At 57.5% G+C, this 20,544-nt stretch overlaps 1 protein-coding gene across 2 annotated transcripts; it reads left to right on the top strand.

Moving 5' to 3' along the window:
• Positions 1–416: 416 nt before the first annotated feature.
• GLIS2 (GLIS family zinc finger 2) lies at positions 417–19,077 on the top strand. Of its 2 annotated transcripts, none has more exons than XM_081299124.1 (7): positions 417–754; positions 14,629–14,871; positions 15,492–15,664; positions 16,162–16,338; positions 16,419–16,552; positions 16,632–16,753; positions 18,266–19,077. In XM_081299124.1, exons 2-7 carry the CDS (start codon positions 14,700–14,702, stop codon positions 19,063–19,065), a joined length of 1,578 nt encoding a protein of 525 aa, XP_081155250.1. In that variant the 5' UTR covers positions 417–754; positions 14,629–14,699; the 3' UTR covers positions 19,066–19,077. The 2 variants fall into 2 exon arrangements, with proteins under 2 accessions (XP_081155250.1, XP_081155251.1); XM_081299125.1 differs by having other exon boundaries at positions 497–754; positions 16,635–16,753.
• Positions 19,078–20,544: the final 1,467 nt, after the last annotated feature.

The following is a 20,544-nucleotide window of genomic DNA, read 5'->3' as shown; positions in this document are numbered from 1 at the left end:
GACCCCGCAGGAGGCGGCAAGGGTCCCCGCCCCCTCGGCCGCTGAGATCTTCTCCATCTTCCCGGTCTTCGGGGCTTTTCCTCTGGGCCCACGCGCCCGCCCCACTCCCGGGCTTCCCCGAGGGCGGGATATCTCGGTCTCTCCCGCCCCCCCCCCCCAGGCCACCTCCGGGCCGTGTCCTAGCGCTGCCCTCGGGCCGGGGGCGGGGCCGCGGGGGGGCGAGCAGGACGAGCGTCTCGGCGGCGACCCGGGCTGCCTCCCGCCCTCCCGGTGCCCGCTCCCGCGGCCGCCCGCCCTTCCTCCCCTCCCCAGGCCCAGCCGGCCTCCCCCTCCCCCCGGCGCGCACGCCCCGCCTGGCAGCTGGCGCCCCGGGCCTGGGGCCGCCGCGGCGAGAGGGGTTTGCAGCGAGGGCGGGAGCTGGCGAGCCGGCGCGCGAGGGAGGGAGGCCGCCCCCCGCGCCCCTCCTCCTCGCCCTCCTCCGCGGCCGCCGGTCCCTCCTCCCGCCGCCTCCCTCCTCCCTCCTCCCTCCCTCTCTAAGACATCCCCGCAAGGCCGGGCCGCCGCGGCCACCTTCCCTGCCCGAGCTGCAGATGTGGCGGAGCGGCCGGGCGCCGGGCGGCCGTGCCAGGGGAGCCCGCGCCCCGTGAGCCTCGCGCCCCGGCCCCCGCCCGCCCCGGCCTCTCCCCCGCTCGCCCCCCACCGCCCCCGACCGCCGGAGCCCGCAGCCGGGAGCACCACCGCCCCCGCCGCCGAGGTAGGAACCCCCGGGCGCGGCGCGGTGGGGACGGGACTGGGTGGGGAGCTCGCCTGCCGCGCGGGGGCTGCGGGGCCGGGGGGCCCCAGGGCCCCGAGGGTCGCCTCCCCCTCGCGCGTCTGCGCCTCGCCCCGGGCCATTGTGAGCCCTCGCCGAGGCCCCTGCATTCGCTTGCTCGCTGGCTCGCGCGCTCCCTCCCTCGCCGGCTCCCTGGCCCCGTCCCTCGGTCTTTCGGTCTTTCTCCTCCCTCCTTCCCTCCCTCGGTCCGGAGGCCGGGACGAGCCGCGGCCGGGCCCGGAGCCGGCGCAAACTTCAGCGGGGAAGTTGGGTGGACGCGGTGGGGGTGCGCTGCGAGGTGAGAGGTGGGCACCCGGAGGTGGGCACGAAGTTGTCTGGGGCAGCAGGGCAGCCGCCCCTCCCCGTGGCTGCGTCCGAGCTGTTGCTAGTAAGGGGTTTGGAAGGTGCTTCCCTTGTCCCGGAAAGTCTCCCTTCTGCTGTCTATAGCACGCCCAGGAAGGGCCAGGATGGGGGCGTCCCTGAGGGTCAGCACTGAGAGCTGAAATCCTGTCTAGTGCTTGGTTTTCTTCTGCCCTCTGGGTGGAAGCAGGTGAGGGCCTGGCAGGGTGGGGAGGGCAGGGGTATCCAGAAGTACTAGAGGGGGTGGAAGAGGGGGGTGAGGCAGGTGCATCCCCCGGGAGGGAGATGCCTGCGCCTGCTTCTTGCTGGCCCCCTGGGATGGGACTGGAATCCTGGCTGGCACCTGGAGGCCTTGGCACACTGCCCTGCTCAGCAGGGTACTCAGGCCACAGCAGTGCAGCATGCAGGCTGTCTGCCTGTCCAGGAGGGCCCGCCCAGCCCAGCCAGAGGGTGGCCCTGGGAGCAATGGTTACAGGGAGCTGCCTGGCCCTGCCCTGGGGCCTGGGAAGCTGGAAGGGATACTGGGAGGAGCCCTGGGCCCCCAGCCATCATAGACTGGGATCTTGGCTCTGGAGGGAAAGCTTGACAGTAAGGGGGCAGCCAGGCCAGAAGGGGACTTGGCCAAAGCCTGGGCTCCTGTGGGTTTTGTCTGGTCTAGGGATACTGCCTGAGCCATGGTGCTTGAAGCAGGCACATTGAGTGGTAGGCAGCCATCCTGCTGTCCTGGCATCCTGGAGGGAAGGTGGGGCCCAGCTGGTGCTTGGGAAAGACAGCATAGAGACCCTGTGCTCCTCAAGGGCTTTCTGAAATCCCCAGCTCAGTGAATGGAAAGTGGCCCCTTCAGCCTGCCCACCCATCTACCCCTTCCCAGGCCCCATTCTGGTGCCACAGTACCACAGCTGTCCCAGCCCAGCCCACACATCCCTCCCTGGTGACCTCGGAGCCCTCCCCCTCTGCTCCTCCTTCTCCCCTCTGGGCCCAGGCTGGGCCTCCCAGCTGGCCCTGACCCACACTGGGGGAGGGGCTGCACCTGGGGGGCCCTTCCCAGTACACTCCCCTTGAGGCACTCCAGCCTTGCCCAGCCCATTTCTCAGCCCAACCCCAGCTCCTCTCAGCCCTGTCTGCAGCCAGCCAAGCAGGAGTCAGTGATGGGGTTAGAGCATTGGTTTTTTGGGTTGGGGACCCCTTGGAAGCAGCCCTGTTTTCCTTAGCCTTTTCCCCTCCCCCTCCTTTCCGGAGCTGCCATTAGTGCTGACCCCCTGACCCCCTATGCCGGCCCGCCCTTCCCTGTCTGTGACCTTTGACCTTTGGTGTTAAATCCCTCCAGCTGGGGCTCTTCAGCCCCTGAGTGACCCTGGCCCAGGCCCCCTGGGGGGCCTCTCCCTGCTCCTGGCTCTTAGTGCAGGGACACCTGCCAGTCCCTCCCTCACCAATAGGGAGGGGGTGCCCTGGGAAGCCAGACAGTGAGTCACCTCACTTCCAGGCATCACTGCTTTGGGGTCAGTGGCTTTTGGGGATTTGCTGGAGTCAAGCCACAGCCTGTAGGGTGAATGGGAAAAGCCCCTGTCCTGGGAGTCTGATGTTCTGGGTTCAAGTCTTGGCTCTGTCACCAATTTGCGGGGGCCTTGGCCCAGGTTCCTCCCCACTCTGGGCCTCAGTTTCCTCATCTGTAGAACTGAGGGGTCAGACAAGGTGAGCTTCCTGAGCTCCAGAGTCCAAGAGAAAACTGGGCTTGCGGGTATGGGGAGAAAGGAAAGGATAAATCCAACAAAAGCCAACTCTCAATTATCCGTGGGTGGAGCCAGTATGAATAACTGGATGCCACAGACATCCCAAAACCTCATTTTAAACAATCGTGTGAACCGCTTCCCCCCCAAAGCTTTTGTTTCTGAAAAGCCCAGCTGTGAACCGGTAGCCATGGCCATTTCTTCTGCCTGGGCTCCCCTTGCAGGGAGTACAAGTGGGGGACCAGAGGGTAAACTGGCCACTGGAAGACAAAGTTCTGCCAGGCCCCCTGCTTGGGCCCTGGAGTGGGGCTAGACCCTACCTCTACCTCCCCAAGCTCCTTTCCATCTCCTTTCCTGGCTTGGCCTTGGCTCCAGGTTAGGTGGTCTTCTGGCCACCTAACCCTTCCAGGGTCTGCTTGTTGGTATGGAAGAAAGAATGTTTGCCCCACAACATTTTTCCAAGTGCATTTCTACCTACCAGGCTGAATTTCCCACTGGGTGAGAAGGGCGGAACCAGTGCTGGGCTTAGTTTGGGGCAATCCCAGCATGAGAGAGGGGGGCAGCAGCTGTGGCTAGGGGACCAGATGTTGGGGCTGGGGCCTGCAGAACTCTCTGGGAGGTGTGCTGGGGAAGACTGCTCCTGGCTCGTCCCTGCAGCTCCACAGGCCTCCATAGGTTCTGCATCCTAGGGGAGGCCAAGGAGGCCAAGGAGGCCCCTTACCCAAGTGGGAAATTCGGATTTTAAAGGAGAGGCCCTGAGTTGGATGGGATGAGTGGGGGGTGCCGCCTTTTCTGAGACTGTAGGAAGCTCCCCTGGATCCCTCCTCTACTCAGGTTATGGTTATTTTATCTTTCACAGATGACTGAGGCCAGAGGGGACACCTGGAAGGTACTGGGGGATCCTCCCTTCACCTAAAAGTGCCCGTATCAGGGTTGAGGGCCCTCCCTGGTTGTCAGGGCTATGTGCTAAGCAACAAAGGAGCCTCTCCTGAGCTGGGCGCAGTGGTGCACACCTGTAATCTTAGCTCCAGAGGCTGAGGCAGGGGGATCATGAGTTCAAAGCCAGTCTCAGCAATGATGAGGTGCTAAGCAACTCAGTGAGACTCTGTCTCCAAATAAAATACAAAATAGGGCTTGGGGTGTGGGGATGTGGTTGAGTGCCCCTCAGTTCCCAGTACCCTCCCTCCAAAAAAAGGAGGCTTTCCCAGATGATGAAGGGATCTCAGGAGCCAGCTGAAAAGATACAGCATTCCTCCCTCTGCCTCACTGCCTCCTCTCAAGGCTGTGAAGGGTCCCCAGAGACTGGCTGAGGTCTCAACTTCTACTGGGGATTCATCTTTTTTTTTTTTTTTTAACGTTTATATTTTAGTTGTAGGTGGACACAATACCTTTGATTTTTTTTTAAAATTTTGTTAGTTGTATATGGACTCAATGCCTTTATTTGTTTTTGTGTGGTGCTAGGATCGAACTCAGAGCCCTACACCTGCGAGGCAAGTGCTCCACCACTGAGCCACAACTCCAGCCCCCTTTATTTTATTTTTATGTGGTGCTGAGGATCGAATCTAGTATCTCACATATGCTAGGCAAGCACTCTTCCTCTGAGCCACAACCTCAGCCTGTGGGGGTTCATATTCTGGGGACACCAGAGCCAGATCGAGGTGGGACATCGTCTCTGCTCAAGCCTGTTGCTAGCCCTGGGTGTAGGGACTATGGCCCTAACAAGGCTCATGGGACATGGCTGCTGGCCCCTGGGTTTCTAAGGTGTCTGCCTAGGGTCCCACCTGGTAAATCCTAATTCAGATGTGCCAAGGGTGGGCACTGGATATTTTCAACAAGCACCTCTAGTGCTGATAGGCCACAGTCTAGCCACTGTTTCCATCCCAGGGACAGGAAAGAACTCGCCGATGATGGGTGTGGAGTGGGGGAATCTTTCACAGGGGCATAGCCTAGGCAGACCCAGGTTTCTCTCCTCTTCCAACTTGGTCCTATAAGCCTTAGCTATCTCTCCAATTAATAAAGTTTCATCCTTAGGTTCCCAAGCAGGACAGGAGGTGGTATACTGTGTGGGGGAACACCTTGTAAGGATCCCTGGAAAAAACCCAACCACCACAAAAGCCTTCCACTGGCCTGGTGAACTTTGCTGGGGCCTGCATCCCTCACCTGATGCTGCTGTGTTAACCTGGTGGAGAGACCCACGTATCCCCAGTTAACAGAGGAAACTGAGGCTCAGGATGGAAAACTGCAATGGGCATGTGGGCCTGCTATGGCTAGGGATCCTGGCAGCTAGCTACCCTGCCTGGGAGTAGCAGGGCCCTTGCTCTGGAGGGAGGTTGGCCAGGTGACTGTGTGCCCTGGTCCCCCAGCCTGTCCTTCCCCTGGAGGTGTCTCATCCCCAACCCCACAACTCAGCTCCAGGCCTCTCCACAAGAGATGGGAGGTGGGAGGCCTGGCCCTCCTCCCCCTTCCTGCTCTGGGGCTCAGGGACCCTCCCAGGACAAGGCCTCCGGGAGCCTCCTTTACAGTTGGTCCCCAAGGAGTCCAGAAGTCCAACCTGGGAGGCCCTTCTGCAGTCCTGTGATTCCTCCCTCTAAGGGTCTCCAGGCTGGGCGGTCTCCGAGGCGGTGGCTCTGGGTCCATTCTCCCACCCCAGATGGAATGAGGCTCTGGCTAGCTGGCGGCAGGTTGGGAGGGGCCTGAGAAGCATGAAGATGGAAAGTGATTCCAGTTGAGGGACTTCCCATCTGGCCCTGGTGGGGGTTGGGTGTCTTCTAGTGCCCTGACTATGGGGGTGGCTATGTGGGCCTTCTATGTCCTTTGTCTTTGCTGCCCAGAGAAGCCAGGTGTAGTACCCATATGGGAAGGGGCCCAGCCTATTGGTGGGGCATGTGTATGCACCTGTTCTCTGGCCTTGGCAGACAGGACCTCACACCCACTCCCTGGTTCCCTCCTCCTGTGGTGGGAAGCCAGTGGAGGCCCCAGGAGACCCTTGAGGCAACTGAGTCAGACCACGGCTGGGAGCCTCTAGAAGAGTCCTGCCCTATGGTCAAGGTCCAACATGGGCACAGTGTGCCCCACTGACACTGTAAAAGGTGTGTGGGGGAAACTCAGGACCTTAGGAATTTGGGGGTTGGCTTGAAGTGACATGAGGTCAGGGAAGATCAGAGGGGAATGAGGGCCTAGGGCTACTTGGCCTTGACCCCAGCTCTACTCCTGGCCCCAATTCACTGCAAGGGCCTGATGTGAGGTAGATGTGTCCATAGGAAGTGTCATTCCCTTGTCCCTATTATACTGTCACTCCCTTATCCCAGACTGCCTGGGCTAGTTCTCCTTGGGCCTTGCCCTCTTTCATCCAGAGCCCCACTGTCCACTGCCACACCTCCATGCACACTGACCCCAGCTGTGATACCCCCTACCCCAGGCTGTAGGGTCCTCCATCATCCTCCCTGTTCAGAAGTCCCTCCCGCCCACCCCAACACAAACTATGTGTTGCAAACTATGCATCAAGGACATAAACTGGTTGCCTTGCTTGGTCTTATGGACCTTGGGACCTGCCTAATCTTTATCCCTTTGGAAGGAAAAGGATGGGATAGTTTTGGAAGCTGCCTTATCTTCCGGATTTGCTTTCCACCCCGAGTAGGGGAGGGGGGAGAGCATGGGGTGGAGCCTGAGGTTGTTTGGTGCCCTATGGTACCTGGTCTTGCCTGGCTATCTGGGGCTCTGGGCCAGGGTCAGCTGGGAGTGGCAGGAGATGAAATGGAGGAGCTAGGCCCTTCCAGTCATCCCAGCTGACCAGGATGATCCATATTGTCTCTTCCTACCCCTTGTCTAGGTATTTACCTGGGTCCCTTGCCCCAGACAGAATGAAGAGACATTCGTGTTAGGGGACATGGCCCTGCTTCTAACCTTGACTTTGGGAAGCCATTTCCCTCTTTGAGCCTCAAGCCCTCACATACCTTTCTGCTTCACCTGATGGGGAGACAAGAAATGAGTCTACTCATTTGCTCCAACATCCACTGAGGACCAAGTGCTTAGGAGAGGGAAGAGCAGGTGCAAGGATGTCATGTGAGGTGGGTGACTGTGATGTTCTAATGCCAGTCCCACTCCAGGCCAGCTGCATCCAGGCTTGCATCACCAGATCAGGCCTGTTTATTGACCATGGATCCCAAGGACTTCATATTGCTGCCCAATTCAGTCTGGGGGCAGGGGCCATGGGAAATGGGGCAGCAGTTTATGGGTTAAGGTCTTCCCTTTTTCATCCTCAGTGGACTTGGAGCTGCCCAGGGCCCCAGAGGTATTCCTGCCTACTCCAAGTCTTCCTTCTTAAAAGGAGGTTCTGAAAGTTAGATGCAGGGAGGGGATACCTGAAGATAAGGGTCAGGAGACAGTGTACAGGACACTTCAAGGACCAGGCACACTCAGCATGCTCAAGAGCTGGTGACTGGGTCTGGGGATGTGGCTCAAGCGGTAGCGCACTCGCCTGGCATGCGTGCGGCCCGGGTTCGATCCTCAGCACCACATACCAACAAAGATGTTGTGTCCGCCGAGAACTAAAAAAAAATAAATATTAAAAAAAATTCTCTCTCTCTCTCTCCTCTCTCTCTCTCTCTAAAAAAAAAAAAAAAAAAGAAAAAGAAAAAAAGAAAAGAGCTGGTGACTTTGTGGCATTAGTGATGCATTAGCAAGTGCTTGGACCCAAGCTGTGTGCAGCAAGTAGCAGGGGGCCACTGTTGGGTGAGGCACCCTGCCTTCAACAGGGGCACATCCCCATTCAGGGGGCTCTTGGGCAACGGGAAGAGGCTGAAGCCAGAGAGGGTGAATCGGGGAAGACTTCCTGGAGGACACAGGCAGGAGGGAAGTGACAGCTAGAGACTTGGAAGTTGTGAAGCAGGAGCTGGCACCTGAGAGGCCAGGATACTGAGAAAGGGAAGAGCTAAAGGGGCAAGCCAGAGGACAGGAGACTCTGGGATGAAAGGGCAGGTGACATTCTCCTCTACAAAGAGAACACTTCATGGCTCCCCAGTCCAGCCCTCTCCTATGGGCCTCTTCCTCTGCTGCCTTTCCTTGGGCTCTGGAGTGAGGAGGGGACTCCCTGCTGCACTGCTGTGTTCTCTGTGACCTTGGCAGTTCATTTGGAAATTGGAGAGAATACTGCCTCATTCATGGGGCCTCCAGGATGAACCAGGATGGTCCCCAACAAGGGCAAGGGACCCCATACTCCTGCCCCGAGACTCCTCACCCCACATCCATGACTGACTCAGGTCTGCCCCCAGTCCTCAGCAGAGCAGCATACCCCAACACTGTTTCTTCACTGCCCATGTGTCTGGGTGCCCTTAAGGCCCGGTTCCATCTGACTTCTCATGGGGCACCTGGAACCTAGCAGAGGGCCTGGTTTGGAATGCACAAATGAGGGGGAGAGAAGGGCCAGAGTCCAGAGACTGCCTTACCCGCTTTCTGCTCTCCAAGTTGGCAGGTGCAGTTGTTGAAAGTGGTCTGCCTCCGGGGTGATGGGAGAGGTGGGCCACAAACACTGCATTGGTGGGGTATTGCCTGGGACTTGCAAGGTGCCTGGGGGTGGGTCTGCCTGCAGCCAGGTTTGGTTTGGGAAGCAGTTTCCTTTCCTCTGGGGACCAGACCTCCAACCCCCTAACCCTAAGCAGAGGCTCCTGAGTCTTGGTTTCTGAGACTAGAGCAGGTTACCTTTATGTGTTGTGTGTGCTGTTTGTGCACAGGTGTAACATATGCATGTGCCTGTATGTCTGAAGGCTGGGGTGGGGGGCGGGGGGAGTTGTTCCCATTCACCTCCTATGGGATTCTGCTCAATGTTTGTGCTGGCCCCAAAGAGCTCTGGTGAGTGGCCCAACTCAGCCCGCCCACCAGGCAGCAGTGCTGCCCATGCCTGGCCGTGTTGGGTGTGTGTCTGGCTCCCCTAGTGTTGGCCCCTCCTAGGGATTTGGGCAGCCTGGCCCAGCCCTGCTGTCCCTCCCTCCTTCCTTCCCAGCCAGGCAGGCGGGTGTGGGGGCTGCTTGGCGCGCTTGCCTCTGGCTGAGGCCCAGGTGCAGGCGGTGCTCATAGCCCCATGCACCCCCCACAAGCTGGGCAGACAGGAAAATACCAGACATAGTTGTGCAAAGGTGGCTGCAGGCGGGCAGGCAGCAGGGGGTGGGGGCCACCAATGGAAGCCTGAGCCACCAGGACACGGTGAGGCCATTGTGCCAGGCTGGCCCTGTAGTATATGTCTGTATGAGGGTGCACGTGTGTGCTGGGACACCCCTAGGCCTGGCATCACCCTCCCAGTTGGCAATGGACGAGGAAGTACATCTGGTATGGGGCTGGTGAGGGGCATAGGGGAAACAGCCAGCATGCCTTCCAGCTGTAGCTCCCCAGTTACTACATGAGGCACCCCCTGCCCAGGGCTGGAAATGAGAATCATCAGGGTTACTAGTTAGTGGCAAGCAGGGGGACAAGGCTTGACCATTATCGGGATGCTTGAGTTACCAACCAGGAAACTGAACTCAGAGTGATAGGGACCTGTCTGAGGCTTCACAGCCAGAGATGCCGCAGGGGGCTGCAACCAGGTAGCCTGACTCTGGTCTTGCTTTAAGAACACGAACCCGCAGCATTCAGGGTTCCTGGCACACACTGTCTTCAGGTGCTACTTAGCTGGGCACTTCCCTGAAGCCCCCATTACAGAGGACAGAGTTCAGATTTGGCTGGGCCACCTGGGTACCCCTTGTATCCCCATTGGGGTGGGCTGCTGGCTAGGTACCCTTGTGGGATAGGGAGGGGCTGTCTGCAGAGTCAGAGGTTTCCCAGGGAAGGCTAACCCCAGGGCCTTCCAGGAAGTGCTGCCTTCCCTGGCCCCTCTCCTGGGACTTGCTGGGCCAGGCCTCTGGACAAGCCCCTCCCTTAGGCCTGGGAGGAGGTCTGTCTCTGGCTAATCCAGGCTTTCAGTACTCAGGCTCTGGAAGGTGGCTAGGGCCTGCTGTGGTCACTCCACAGGACAGCAGAGGCCCAAGGCTTTCTTGAGGGGTAAAGATCAACCAGTAGCTTTGGCAAAGCCAAGATTCTCCCAGGTTAGGTTCTCCCCGCAACTGTCTGTGGGTATAGAGCCGAGAGCCAGTCCTGCTTTGAGTACCTTACAGTTCTAGACTGCCAAAGGCTGGGTACTCAGCAGTGGTGACAATTCATATGACAAGTTTTACAAAGTACCTACTATGTGATTGGCCCTGTTCTAGGTGCTGAATATGTCATACTAATGGGAAGCACCAAGTCAGGATTGGATATGTAGCATTGCCTTGCTTTCTCCCCAAACCTCAGGTGGGATCCTGTTACTTTTATCATTCCACTTTATCCATGAGGATGGAGAGGCTCAGGTGACATGGGCAGGAAGTAGCAAGGCCAGGTTGGGGCCCCAGGTGGTCTGCTCCATATTTGGAGCCCTGGCCTTCTGCCTGTCAGAAAGGGAGGCCCTGCCCCTGCCTTCCAGCCCAGGTGGCTGGGCAGCCTACTAGGGTGGAGCTCTTGGCTAGAGCAGGGAGCCACAGCCAGTTCCCAGGAATGTGGGGCTGTGGGGCCGTTTGCTTTGGCAGCATCTCTGCCTCCAGTGGGCCTCCCCACCCAGGTCTGCTCCCCCTGGTGCCCACCCACTGCCTTCCCTGCCGCCCCTTCTCCCAGGCTCTGCACTGAGACCCCACAAACCCCTTGACAGGGAGGGGGTGCCTGGCCTAAGCTCTTGGTCTACTTCTTCCCACATCCATGAGCACAGGAGAAAGTTTTGTCACTGACAAGTCACGTGACCCTGGACAGGCCACTTAAGTTTCTCTGAGCCTCAGTTTTTGCATCCAAGAACTGGGGATGAAACAGCACCTGCTGTAACAGGTGCCTCCTCTCTGGCCTTCCATTTCAACATCTGTTAAGAACAAGCTGGACTTGCCACAGCTGACCAAAGGGGCAGTATCAGGACTATCCCAGGAATAAGGGGTACCCCTCAAGTTGCGCTTGGCAACACTGATACACTGGTGGTCACTCACCTGACCTACGCTGCTGGAGGGTGAGTAGGGAGGTTGCCCTAGTTTAACAGAGGGCTCTGTCCTCTCTGTTTCTGCCAAGGAAACTAACTAGTCAAGTTAGGCTGTTTGTCAGTTCATAGTTCCTCATCTGTCACGCCCCACTCTGTCCAGTACAAATAACCCCCAACCCACCCTGCACTTCTGCCCCTCCAGGCTCAGGGCAGGAGGGACTTTATCCAGAGCCAGTTCTAGCAGTCTTCTGTTAGCCTGGTGACCTTGAGCCTCAGTTTCCCCACCGGGGTCGGGGCCTGCGGTTGGGAGGGTGGGGATGGAAGCACCCAGACCCGCCCTCTGGGGGTGGCAGTAGGGTTTACCGGGCCAGGCGCTGCAGCTGGGGGCCGCTGCAGCTGGGGGCCGTCTGCTCTGGACTGCCGCGGGCGCACAATAGCAGCCATTGTCTCGGCCGGGCCGGCGGGGGGCCCGCCCAGCCCACCCTCCGGGTGACCCCCGCCCCAGGGTGGGGGAGGGCCGTCCACAGCCCCCGCCGCCCCGGTGGTCCCTGAGCCGCCCCCGCGCGCTTCCTCCTTCGCCGCCGCCGCCGCTTCCTCCCGCTCCCTCCGCTCTAATTAGTTCCTTTTGCAGCTGGAGAAGCCGCGCAAGCCCGGGCCGCCCGGCCTACCCGCGGGACGTCGGCGTGGGAGCGCCGCGCGCGTCCCCGGCCGCCCTGTGCTAGCGCTGCGAGCCGCGGCCGCGGGTCGCTGATCGCAGCTCCACGCCGCGGGAGCAGGGCGCGAGGCGCACGCCTTCCAACGCGCCGGGAGGTTCCGCGGGAGGGAGGTGACCCGCGGGAGGGAGGTGACCCGCGGGTCGGCACGCTCCACCCCGCCACATCGGGCCCTGCACCTCGCCACCTGTCCGAGAGGGATGGGCTCCTGCCTCGGGACCGCCCCACCGCGAGGGAGAGACCTCGCGGACAAAGCGGCACTGGGTCCCCCGCTGGCTAGGCTCGTCTTCTCTGAGCAAGGCAGGCGGCGCTCCGCCCTTCCGAGGGTCATCGCGCCCCGCCCCCCCATGCCTTAAATCAGGTGACGGTGTGGCCAGTGCAGGAGGTGATGGGACTAAGGAATTAAAGAGAGCAGGAACCAGGCTCTCCTTCCTGCCCTTTTCATCCATCCCTGGAACAAAGAGCAGAGCCAAGCCGGTGCCTGTGGATGGGGGTGGGGGAACACTTTGAGGTTGGCCAAGATCAGAGCAGGAGTGGGGTTACAGGCCATCTCCCTAGGGGGTAGGTCCCTGCGGAGGGAAAATTCTAGGCAGGCTCATCTTGGATGGGATTGCTAGGAAGTGAGGGCTTTGGGATGGCTCCTTCCTTTCCCAGGAGCAGGAGGTGGTGCCTGGGCTGAGTTCTGGCTTCCATAGGAATGAGCCCTTGCCTCCCTGGGTAGAACTCAGCACCAGGATGGGGGGGAGCTGGGGGGCTGGGGGGTTGGGCCTTCTGATGGGGGGACTGTGCCCCTCCATAGAGATGGCTTTTCTTGGGACCTCCCCAGTTTTGAGACAGGGAACCAGTTTTAGGGCAGGTTCAAAGATCAAGGTGACCCAGGGCCATGGCTCCTCCCACAGCTCCCTGGGAGGGGTGGAGGGGACAGTGGGGCAGGTGCCACAAGATGTTGCTTGGGCATCATTGCCAGCGAGAGTCAGCATCAACTTGGATTCCCAGCTCCCCAAACATTATGCCTGAGGTTCCCTCCTTTGGAAAGGTTGGGGGTGGAGGTGAGGACAGGGGGTATGGGGAGGCCAGTGGCCCTGGGCCAGCAGAGGGACCAGGCCACCAGCCCTTCCTGGCTCCTGAATTCTTAATCAGCATAAATATTTACTTCCTTCCTCTCCTTCCAGGCTCTCAGCACAGAGGAGCTTTGGGGAGGTTGGACTGGGCCTGTGTCTAAAAATAAACAGGTGGAAGGACAGGCAGACACAGAGAGACATAACTAGGGAGGTGGGGGTCAGGCAGAGGACAGCTCCCTGCTCAGGGAAATGGAGGAGGGGACCCAAGGTCATCCATCACTGCCACCTACCCACCTGCAAGCTAGGATCTAGGCCTCCTGAGGAGAAGAGTGGTGCTCTGGTCCCACCTCCTTTATATTGTTGGGAATGCTTGATCTGTGTATGGTAGGGGGTATGTGGCGCACATAGATCTGACAGCTCCAACAGGGACAAGTCACAGACCTGGGTCTTGAAGCCAAGAGTGGCCCACCCATGCTCTGATGATGCAGGCCTGGGAGGGGTGGACAACCTCTCTATGCTCAGAGACTCCATGTTAGCCATGCATATATTGTAGGATCTGGGGATTTGTCCCAGAAAGCAGGGGGTCTCAAGTGAAGGAAGGGACTATTTCCTGTGTGCTTGGGGAGTCTCTGCATAAGCTTTGAATTTGTAGGAGGTAGAGGGGAAGGATGAACTGCATCGAGTGGGTGAAGTTGCCAAGGGGCCTTGGTCTAAAGAAGGGATGAGAGGGGACATGGGGGTTGTCATCCCTGTCCTATTCCTGAGAATGTTCCAGCAGCTCTGAATCCCTATGTGCACCACCATCCTGCCCCCCCCTTCCAGGACACAAATTTGGGTGCAATTTTCCAGGTAATGGCCCACCCACCATGTCCACCCTTTTGTATTAAATACAGCGAGTGACAGGATCTCGTGTTAGTAGAGATTTACAGGGTGCACCAGTCTTCATGAACAAAGGCCAGGAAACAGTGGGAGTGTTTTCTCTGTGTGTAAAGACTGCTGCTGGGAGAATGAAGTGTTGAACTTGGAGGGATGAGCTGACAGCTTGGTCAGAGGATCCTGAGTCCATTTATGTGAAAATTACACCAATGAGAAATTATATGAAAATTATAGCATGAGACATATAATAGAAGAGCGTTATCACCTTACTGTATGTGGTTTTTATGTACTGAGCTGGTCTACTCCACCAGCCCAGCTCTGGCCAGCCTGACCACAGTCCCCATCTGCCCCCTGCTGGCAGCCCAGAGCCCTGTGGCTCCCATTGGCTTGTGGATGCCTCTCCTGGCCCCACCTGGGAAGTGTCCCCAGTTCCTTGAGGCCAAACTCTGCATTACTTGCCTGAGACTTCCCTATCAGCAGGGCTGGGCTCCCTTGGAGGTGACAGAGCTACTTGCTGAGAATAGACAAGGGTGGGCACAGAGGGCCACTAGCATTTGATTGCTGAGGAATATCAACTGGCACCTTGAGGACACTCCTTGCCCACAGCCTGCTTCTAGGTCTTCAGACCCAGACCAGGCAGGCTCCCCCTCTCAAAGAAATGACTGTGGGGGGGGGGTGTGGGGGGCTAGGAATATAGCTCAGATGGTAGTGTGCTTGCCTCGCATGTATAAGGTCCTGGGTTCAATTCCCAGCATCACCAGAAAAAAAAAAAAAAATGAAATGACTGGTCAGAGGTCTGGCCTTGAGTCTCGTAGTTCTGCCACTTCTCTTTGACCTGAGGCAGTACCTCTAAAATTCAGCATTCATGGCAGAACAGAGGCCTTGAGCCTCCCCCAAAACTTGGAGGAAGTGGGCGTGGAGCCTCTGAATAGGTGGTTGGTTCTTTCCGTAAGAACCTAGGGTCCAGATTGTTCCCTCTCTACTCATTTGGGCTTTTATGGGTATAGCTTGAGGAGGAGCCTGGGGTCAGAGTCACAGTACAGCTTCTGTCCTTCCCCAGGTTCCTGCCTAAAGATCAGCTGGGTGCCCCCTTCTGCCTGCTATCCCCTCCAACGCCAGCACCCCATCACCATGCACTCCTTGGACGAGCCGCTTGACCTGAAGCTGAGCATCACCAAGCTCCGAGCGGCGAGAGAGAAGCGGGAGAGGGTGCTGGGTGTGGTCCGGCACCGTACTCTGCACAGGGAGCTGGGCCTGGTGGATGATAGCCCCACACCTGGCTCCCCAGGCTCCCCACCCTCAGGTACTGCACCAGCAGGGTGGGGGACTTGCACATGACTGAGCATTGACAACAGTAAGAAGAGCCAAGGTGTGTCCACCAGAGCACAGCCACAGCCCCTGGCTTCTTCCAGTTTAGAGTGCTACCCACAAGTTTATCTATTCATCCTCCCAACAGTTCAGTTTTGAAGGGAGCAGAGAGCTGAGCCAGGGTTCAAACTGAGGGCCCTGGGAGAATTTGGTAAGGGGTTTCAGAGGTCTAAAAGTAGTAGCATAGGTCCCAAGATCTCACCTGGGCTTTGAGGTGTTGAGGCTGGTCAACCAGGGAGCCAGGTGAGTTCAAGTTCTTTTCTATTATTCATCCTGTGTGCCAGACCAGTCTCCTCTATAAAATGGGTACTTCCTCTTTCATCCCATTTTGTCTTACACAGTTGGCTGGGTGCTCAGGGTGATGAAAGTCCAACAGCCGACAGTATCATTACATCTGTCAGATGTGCAGGCTGCTCCTTAGATACTGGGTCCCTCAGTCCTCTGGGGGGCCTACCTGACATCTGCTCCCCGCGTCACAGTGGGGATCCTGAGGTGGTAGGATCTGTCCCACCCGGACTCTTGACTCCAGCATCTTGAATCATGCCTTTCCCTTAGGCTTCCTGCTGAACCCCAAGTTTCCTGAGAAGGTGGATGGACGCTTTTCTGCAGCCCCTCTGGTGGACCTCAGCTTGTCACCACCGTCTGGACTGGACTCCCCCAATGGCAGCAGCTCACTCTCCCCCGAGCGCCAGGGCAATGGGGACCTGCCTCCAGTGCCCACTGCCCCGGTAAGGAGGGTGAGGATTTTGGAGAGGTGTATTGGTTTCCTGGGGCTCTGTAACATTATTCTCCCACAGTTCTGGAAGCTCAGGTCTACAAAGTGTTGGCAGAGCCATGTTCCCTTGAAAGCTCCAGGGAACAATCCTTTCTTGCCTCCTTGGCAGCCCTAGTCTGGTACCCTTATCACCTCAGTCTGCCCCATCTTCACATGGCCTTCTTCCCTCTGAGCTTCTGTGTCCTCATCTTCCTCTCTTTTTTATAAAAACACCAGGTACTGAATTTAGGCTACCCTAATCCAGCAGGACCTCATTTTAACTTGATTACATTTGTGAAGATCCCATTTCCAAATAAGGTCACAAGCACAGGTACCAGGGATTAGGACTTAAATGTATCTTTTTGGGGGACAACATTCAGCCCATTCCAGAAGGGGACAGAAGGGGTCTGGGTCTGCAAGGGGGTCTCAGGAGGGCACTGACCAGCTCTCTCCCTTGCCCTTACTCCCAAGGACTTCCAGCCACTGCGATATTTGGACAGTGTCCCCAGCTCCTTCCAGTTCTTCCTACCCCTGGGCTCTGGGGGGGCCCTGCATCTGCCTGCTTCCTCCTTCCTCACACCCTCCAAGGACAAGTGCCTCTCGCCAGAGCTGCCCCTGCCCAAGCAGCTGGTGTGTCGCTGGGCCAAGGTGAGTGGGGGCCACGAAGAGTGGTATGGGGCCCAGGGCAGGGGCCCCACACAGGCTCAGAACCCTGCCTGGCTCCACAGTGTAACCAGCTCTTCGAGCTCCTGCAAGACCTGGTGGACCATGTCAATGACTATCACGTCAAGCCTGAGAAGGATGCAGGGTACTGCTGCCACTGGGAGGGCTGTGCCCGTCATGGCCGTGGCTTCAACGCCAGGTGAGGGAGCAGGGGCAAGGGCGGGAGGAAGGGGCTAGGTCTTAAGCAAGCTGAGCGTGCCCCTGTGCCCTCCCTGGAGCAGGTACAAGATGCTCATCCACATCCGCACGCACACCAACGAGAAGCCGCACCGCTGCCCCACCTGCAATAAGAGCTTTTCCCGCCTGGAGAACCTGAAGATCCACAACCGGTCCCACACAGGTGAGAGGCCTGGTTGGGGGTTTTTCCTACATAGGAGAGCTGGGCAGGCTGGGGACAGAAAGGGCAGGCACCCAGCAGGCAGGCAGGAAGGACTGGACCTTAGTAATGAGGAACAAATCTTATTGATCATGACCCTTTCAGAGGGCCACTTGCTGGGGGAGCCCTTCCTATGGGTCAGATCCCAACATACACTGAGCATGGACACAACTTCCTGAGTCCTATCTGTATGATCTGACTAATAGCTAGCTACCTCAGGACAGCAGAGACTGGGTCTGCATTGCTCCCTAGTCCCTGAGCCACAGCCAACTCTTATTCACAGAACCATAGAACTAGTTTTACATTGTCTAATCACCATTAAAAAGAAAATAGATGACATTAATTTTTTAAAAATATTTTTTATTTTATTTTATTTATGTGTATGTGGTCCTGAGAATCGAACCCAGTGCCTCACACATGCTAGGCAAGTGCGCTACCACTGAGCCACAACCCCAGACCCGACATTAATTTTTAAGTTTTTATTTTTTAGTTGTACTTGGACACAATACTTTTATTTTTATTGGTACTGAGGATTGAACCCAGGGCCTTGCATATGCCAGGCAAGCGCTCTACCGCTGAGTCACAACCCCAGCCCCAATTATATATTTAACTGAATCCAACATATTTATTTATTTTTTTTTAGAGAGAGAGAGGAATTTATTTACTTTTTAGTTTTTGGTGGACACAACACCTTTATTTTATCTTTATGTGGAGCTGAGGATCGAACCCAGTGCCCTGTGCATGGCCAGGCGAGCGCGTTACCGCTTGAGCCACATCCCCAGCCCCAATATATATATTTAAACTGTTACCATTTAAATAATTTCAATTAAAAAAAAATCAGTAAGACCCTGAAAATCCTTACTTCAGACAGTCTTTGAAACCTAGTGTGGTGTTTCTTTTTCTGGTCTGTAAGTCACTCTCACAGCACATCTCTACTTGGACCAGCTGCATTTCAAAGGCACAGCAGTCAGCTGGTTGCTGTCCTAGCCAGTGCAGTGGTAAAGGCTTAGTAAATATGGAGCCATTTTTTTTTAAATTTTTATTTATTTTTCTTTTTTTATTGTTGGTCGTTCAAAACATTACATAGTTCTTGATATATCATATTTCACAGTTTGATTCAAGTGGGTTATGAACTCCCTATGGAGCCATTTTGAACAAGGCCAAATGAAAGGGCACACTAGTGAGCCCACCTAGAGCTACATAACCTCCAAGGTGGAGTTCTGCCTGCTTAAGTTTACCAGCTGCAGTGGGGCAAACTGATGGTATACAGCAAGGCCATCGCAGAGCTGGGGCTTAACCAGGCTGGGTTCTGCCTGCAGCAGCAGCCAACTGAGTCAGCTCTTGTGCTACATTGCTGGGGATGCCCCCCAAATCAGAGTCCTTGCTCTGAGAGATCTGGGCCTGGGGAATGCTGAGGGTGTGGGTGGGAATACCTGAGAATAGGGCAAGATTCCCTTATGTGGCCTACCCCTGCAGGTGAGAAGCCCTATGTCTGTCCCTATGAGGGCTGCAACAAGCGCTACTCCAACTCGAGTGACCGCTTCAAGCACACTCGCACCCACTACGTGGACAAACCCTACTACTGCAAGATGCCTGGCTGCCACAAGCGCTACACAGACCCCAGCTCTCTGCGCAAGCACATCAAAGCCCATGGCCACTTCGTGTCTCACGAGCAGCAGGAGCTCCTGCAGTTACGCCCACCCCCTAAACCACCACTGCCCACCCCTGACAGCAGCCCCTATGTTAGTGGGGCTCAGATCATCATTCCCAACCCTGCTGCCCTCTTCGGAGGCCCCAGCCTGCCTGGCCTGCCCCTGCCCCTGGCCCCTGGCCCCCTCGACCTCAGTGCCCTGGCCTGTGGCAATGGCGGGGGTGGCGGGGGTGGCGGGGGTATTGGCCCTGGGCTGCCAGGCCCTGTTCTGCCCCTCAATCTGGCCAAGAACCCACTGCTGCCCTCTCCCTTTGGGGCTGGTGGACTGGGTCTGCCTGTGGTCTCCCTCCTCACTGGCTCCGCTGGCGGCAAGGCAGAGGGGGAGAAAGGGCGTGGGTCAGTGCCCAGTAGGGCCCTGGGCACAGAGGGCTGCAAGACTCCCCTCGAAAGGACGGAGAGCAGCCGCTCCCGGCCAAGCCCCGATGGACTCCCCCTGCTTCCAGGCACTGTGCTGGACCTGTCCACAGGCGTCAACTCAGCAGCCAGCAGCCCAGAGGCACTAACTCCTGGCTGGGTGGTCATCCCACCAGGCTCTGTGCTACTCAAACCAGCTGTAGTGAACTGAGCCTGCTTACCTACCTACCAGCTATGACAGCTCAGCCAGCAGCTCTGGGCCCCACCCTGACGAACAGAAACTCTTCTGCGAAATAGCAATAATGTCCTACTGCCCTGGGGCCTGGTGGTCTGTGCTCCCTGGGAAGCTGCAGTCCCAGATGCAGTCCTCGGGCAGCAAGGATGGTGCTAGAAGGTCATTGTTGCCTTCCCAGGTCCCAAGTGAGGACTTGGCCCTGACCATGCTCTTGGGTGCTGAGGCCTTGCTCACCCTCAGGCCCCTGCCCCACAGCTTCTGAGCCCTCTGCCCATCCTCCACCGGACCCTTAGTCCTTGGTTTCCCACCCTGGTGCCTCCTTCATCCCAGGGCCAACTTGAGCAGGTTGTCTTCCCTCACTTGCCCACTTATCAGCCACAGAGGCCAGCAGCGACTGCTTCCCGTGTCCCAACACTGGGAGCAGGCAAAGTAGCATCTGCCCTTCTGATGGTCCAGACCACCCCCAACTTTATGTGATGTGCTGTGAGGAGCCCCCACGGGGCCACAGCACCCATGCAGGCTCACCCTAGACCCCTTTCCCTCTGGCCTACCCCCTGGAGGGAGAGAAGATAAGATGCAGACCCTGGCTAAGCCACAGGAAGAAGCCATGCTGTTCCCCACCCACCCCTATGACAAGGTGCCTTCCTGCTCGCTAGAGAAGGGAGGCCTGCTTGGTCAGCTGCCGTCATCCCTCATTCAGCCTGAATCAGACTACACTGCCAGAGGGCCAGCAACATTCCCAGGTGAAGGGCCAGCTGACCACTCACTTGCCCCTATACCCTGGAATGATCTGACTCAGGCATCCTGAGCATATGGGAAACATGGAGCCAGGGAGGGAAGGTGTCAGATGGACAGCCCTGGTGCTAGGACTTAATCCAGGCCAAACAGGCAGGGCCAGGCCAAGCTCCATCTTGGTCATCCCAGCTGGGACTGGCCTCACGGAGAGGCCTACGGGGCACTGGTACTGAGGCAAGAGGCAGCTTCTGGTCTTAAGGCACCAAGACAGCATTCAGGGGAGGAAGTGGAGGGAGCTTTCTGGCCATTGACTGAGGCCTGGGTCTGTGGGAGACTGGGCAGCCAAGCATGGCTACGGGCAGGCCCAGCCCCTCTGCCTGGGAAGAGCTGGCTGGAGGAAGGAGCTGGACTTGGGATGTTGCTGCCTCTGGCTTTTTCTCAGTTGAGCCTGATCCTAAGAGACTCCCACTCAGCCAGCTCCCCTAGGGTCTAGCTACTATGCAGGGGCCAGAGTATGCCAAGGATATGTTATTGATCCCACTGCCCAATCTCCAGAAGCTAGGCTATCTCAGCATGTCCCACTCAACCAACCCTGGGCCTTTTGTTCCCTTCCTGCCAGCAGCTGGGAGCTCTGGCTTCTAGAGCACCTTAGTCACTAGGCTGCAAAATGGCCAACCCCCTCCAATTCCCCACCCATAGAACAAAAGAGCCACCAGATGG

This window comes from Spermophilus citellus (genome assembly GCF_964194105.1).
Source record: "Spermophilus citellus genome assembly, chromosome: 6".
In the NCBI taxonomy this organism is placed as follows: domain Eukaryota; kingdom Metazoa; phylum Chordata; class Mammalia; order Rodentia; family Sciuridae; genus Spermophilus; species Spermophilus citellus.
The sequence above is the reverse complement of the archived record's forward strand: the minus strand, read 5'-3'. Positions and strand labels throughout refer to the sequence as shown.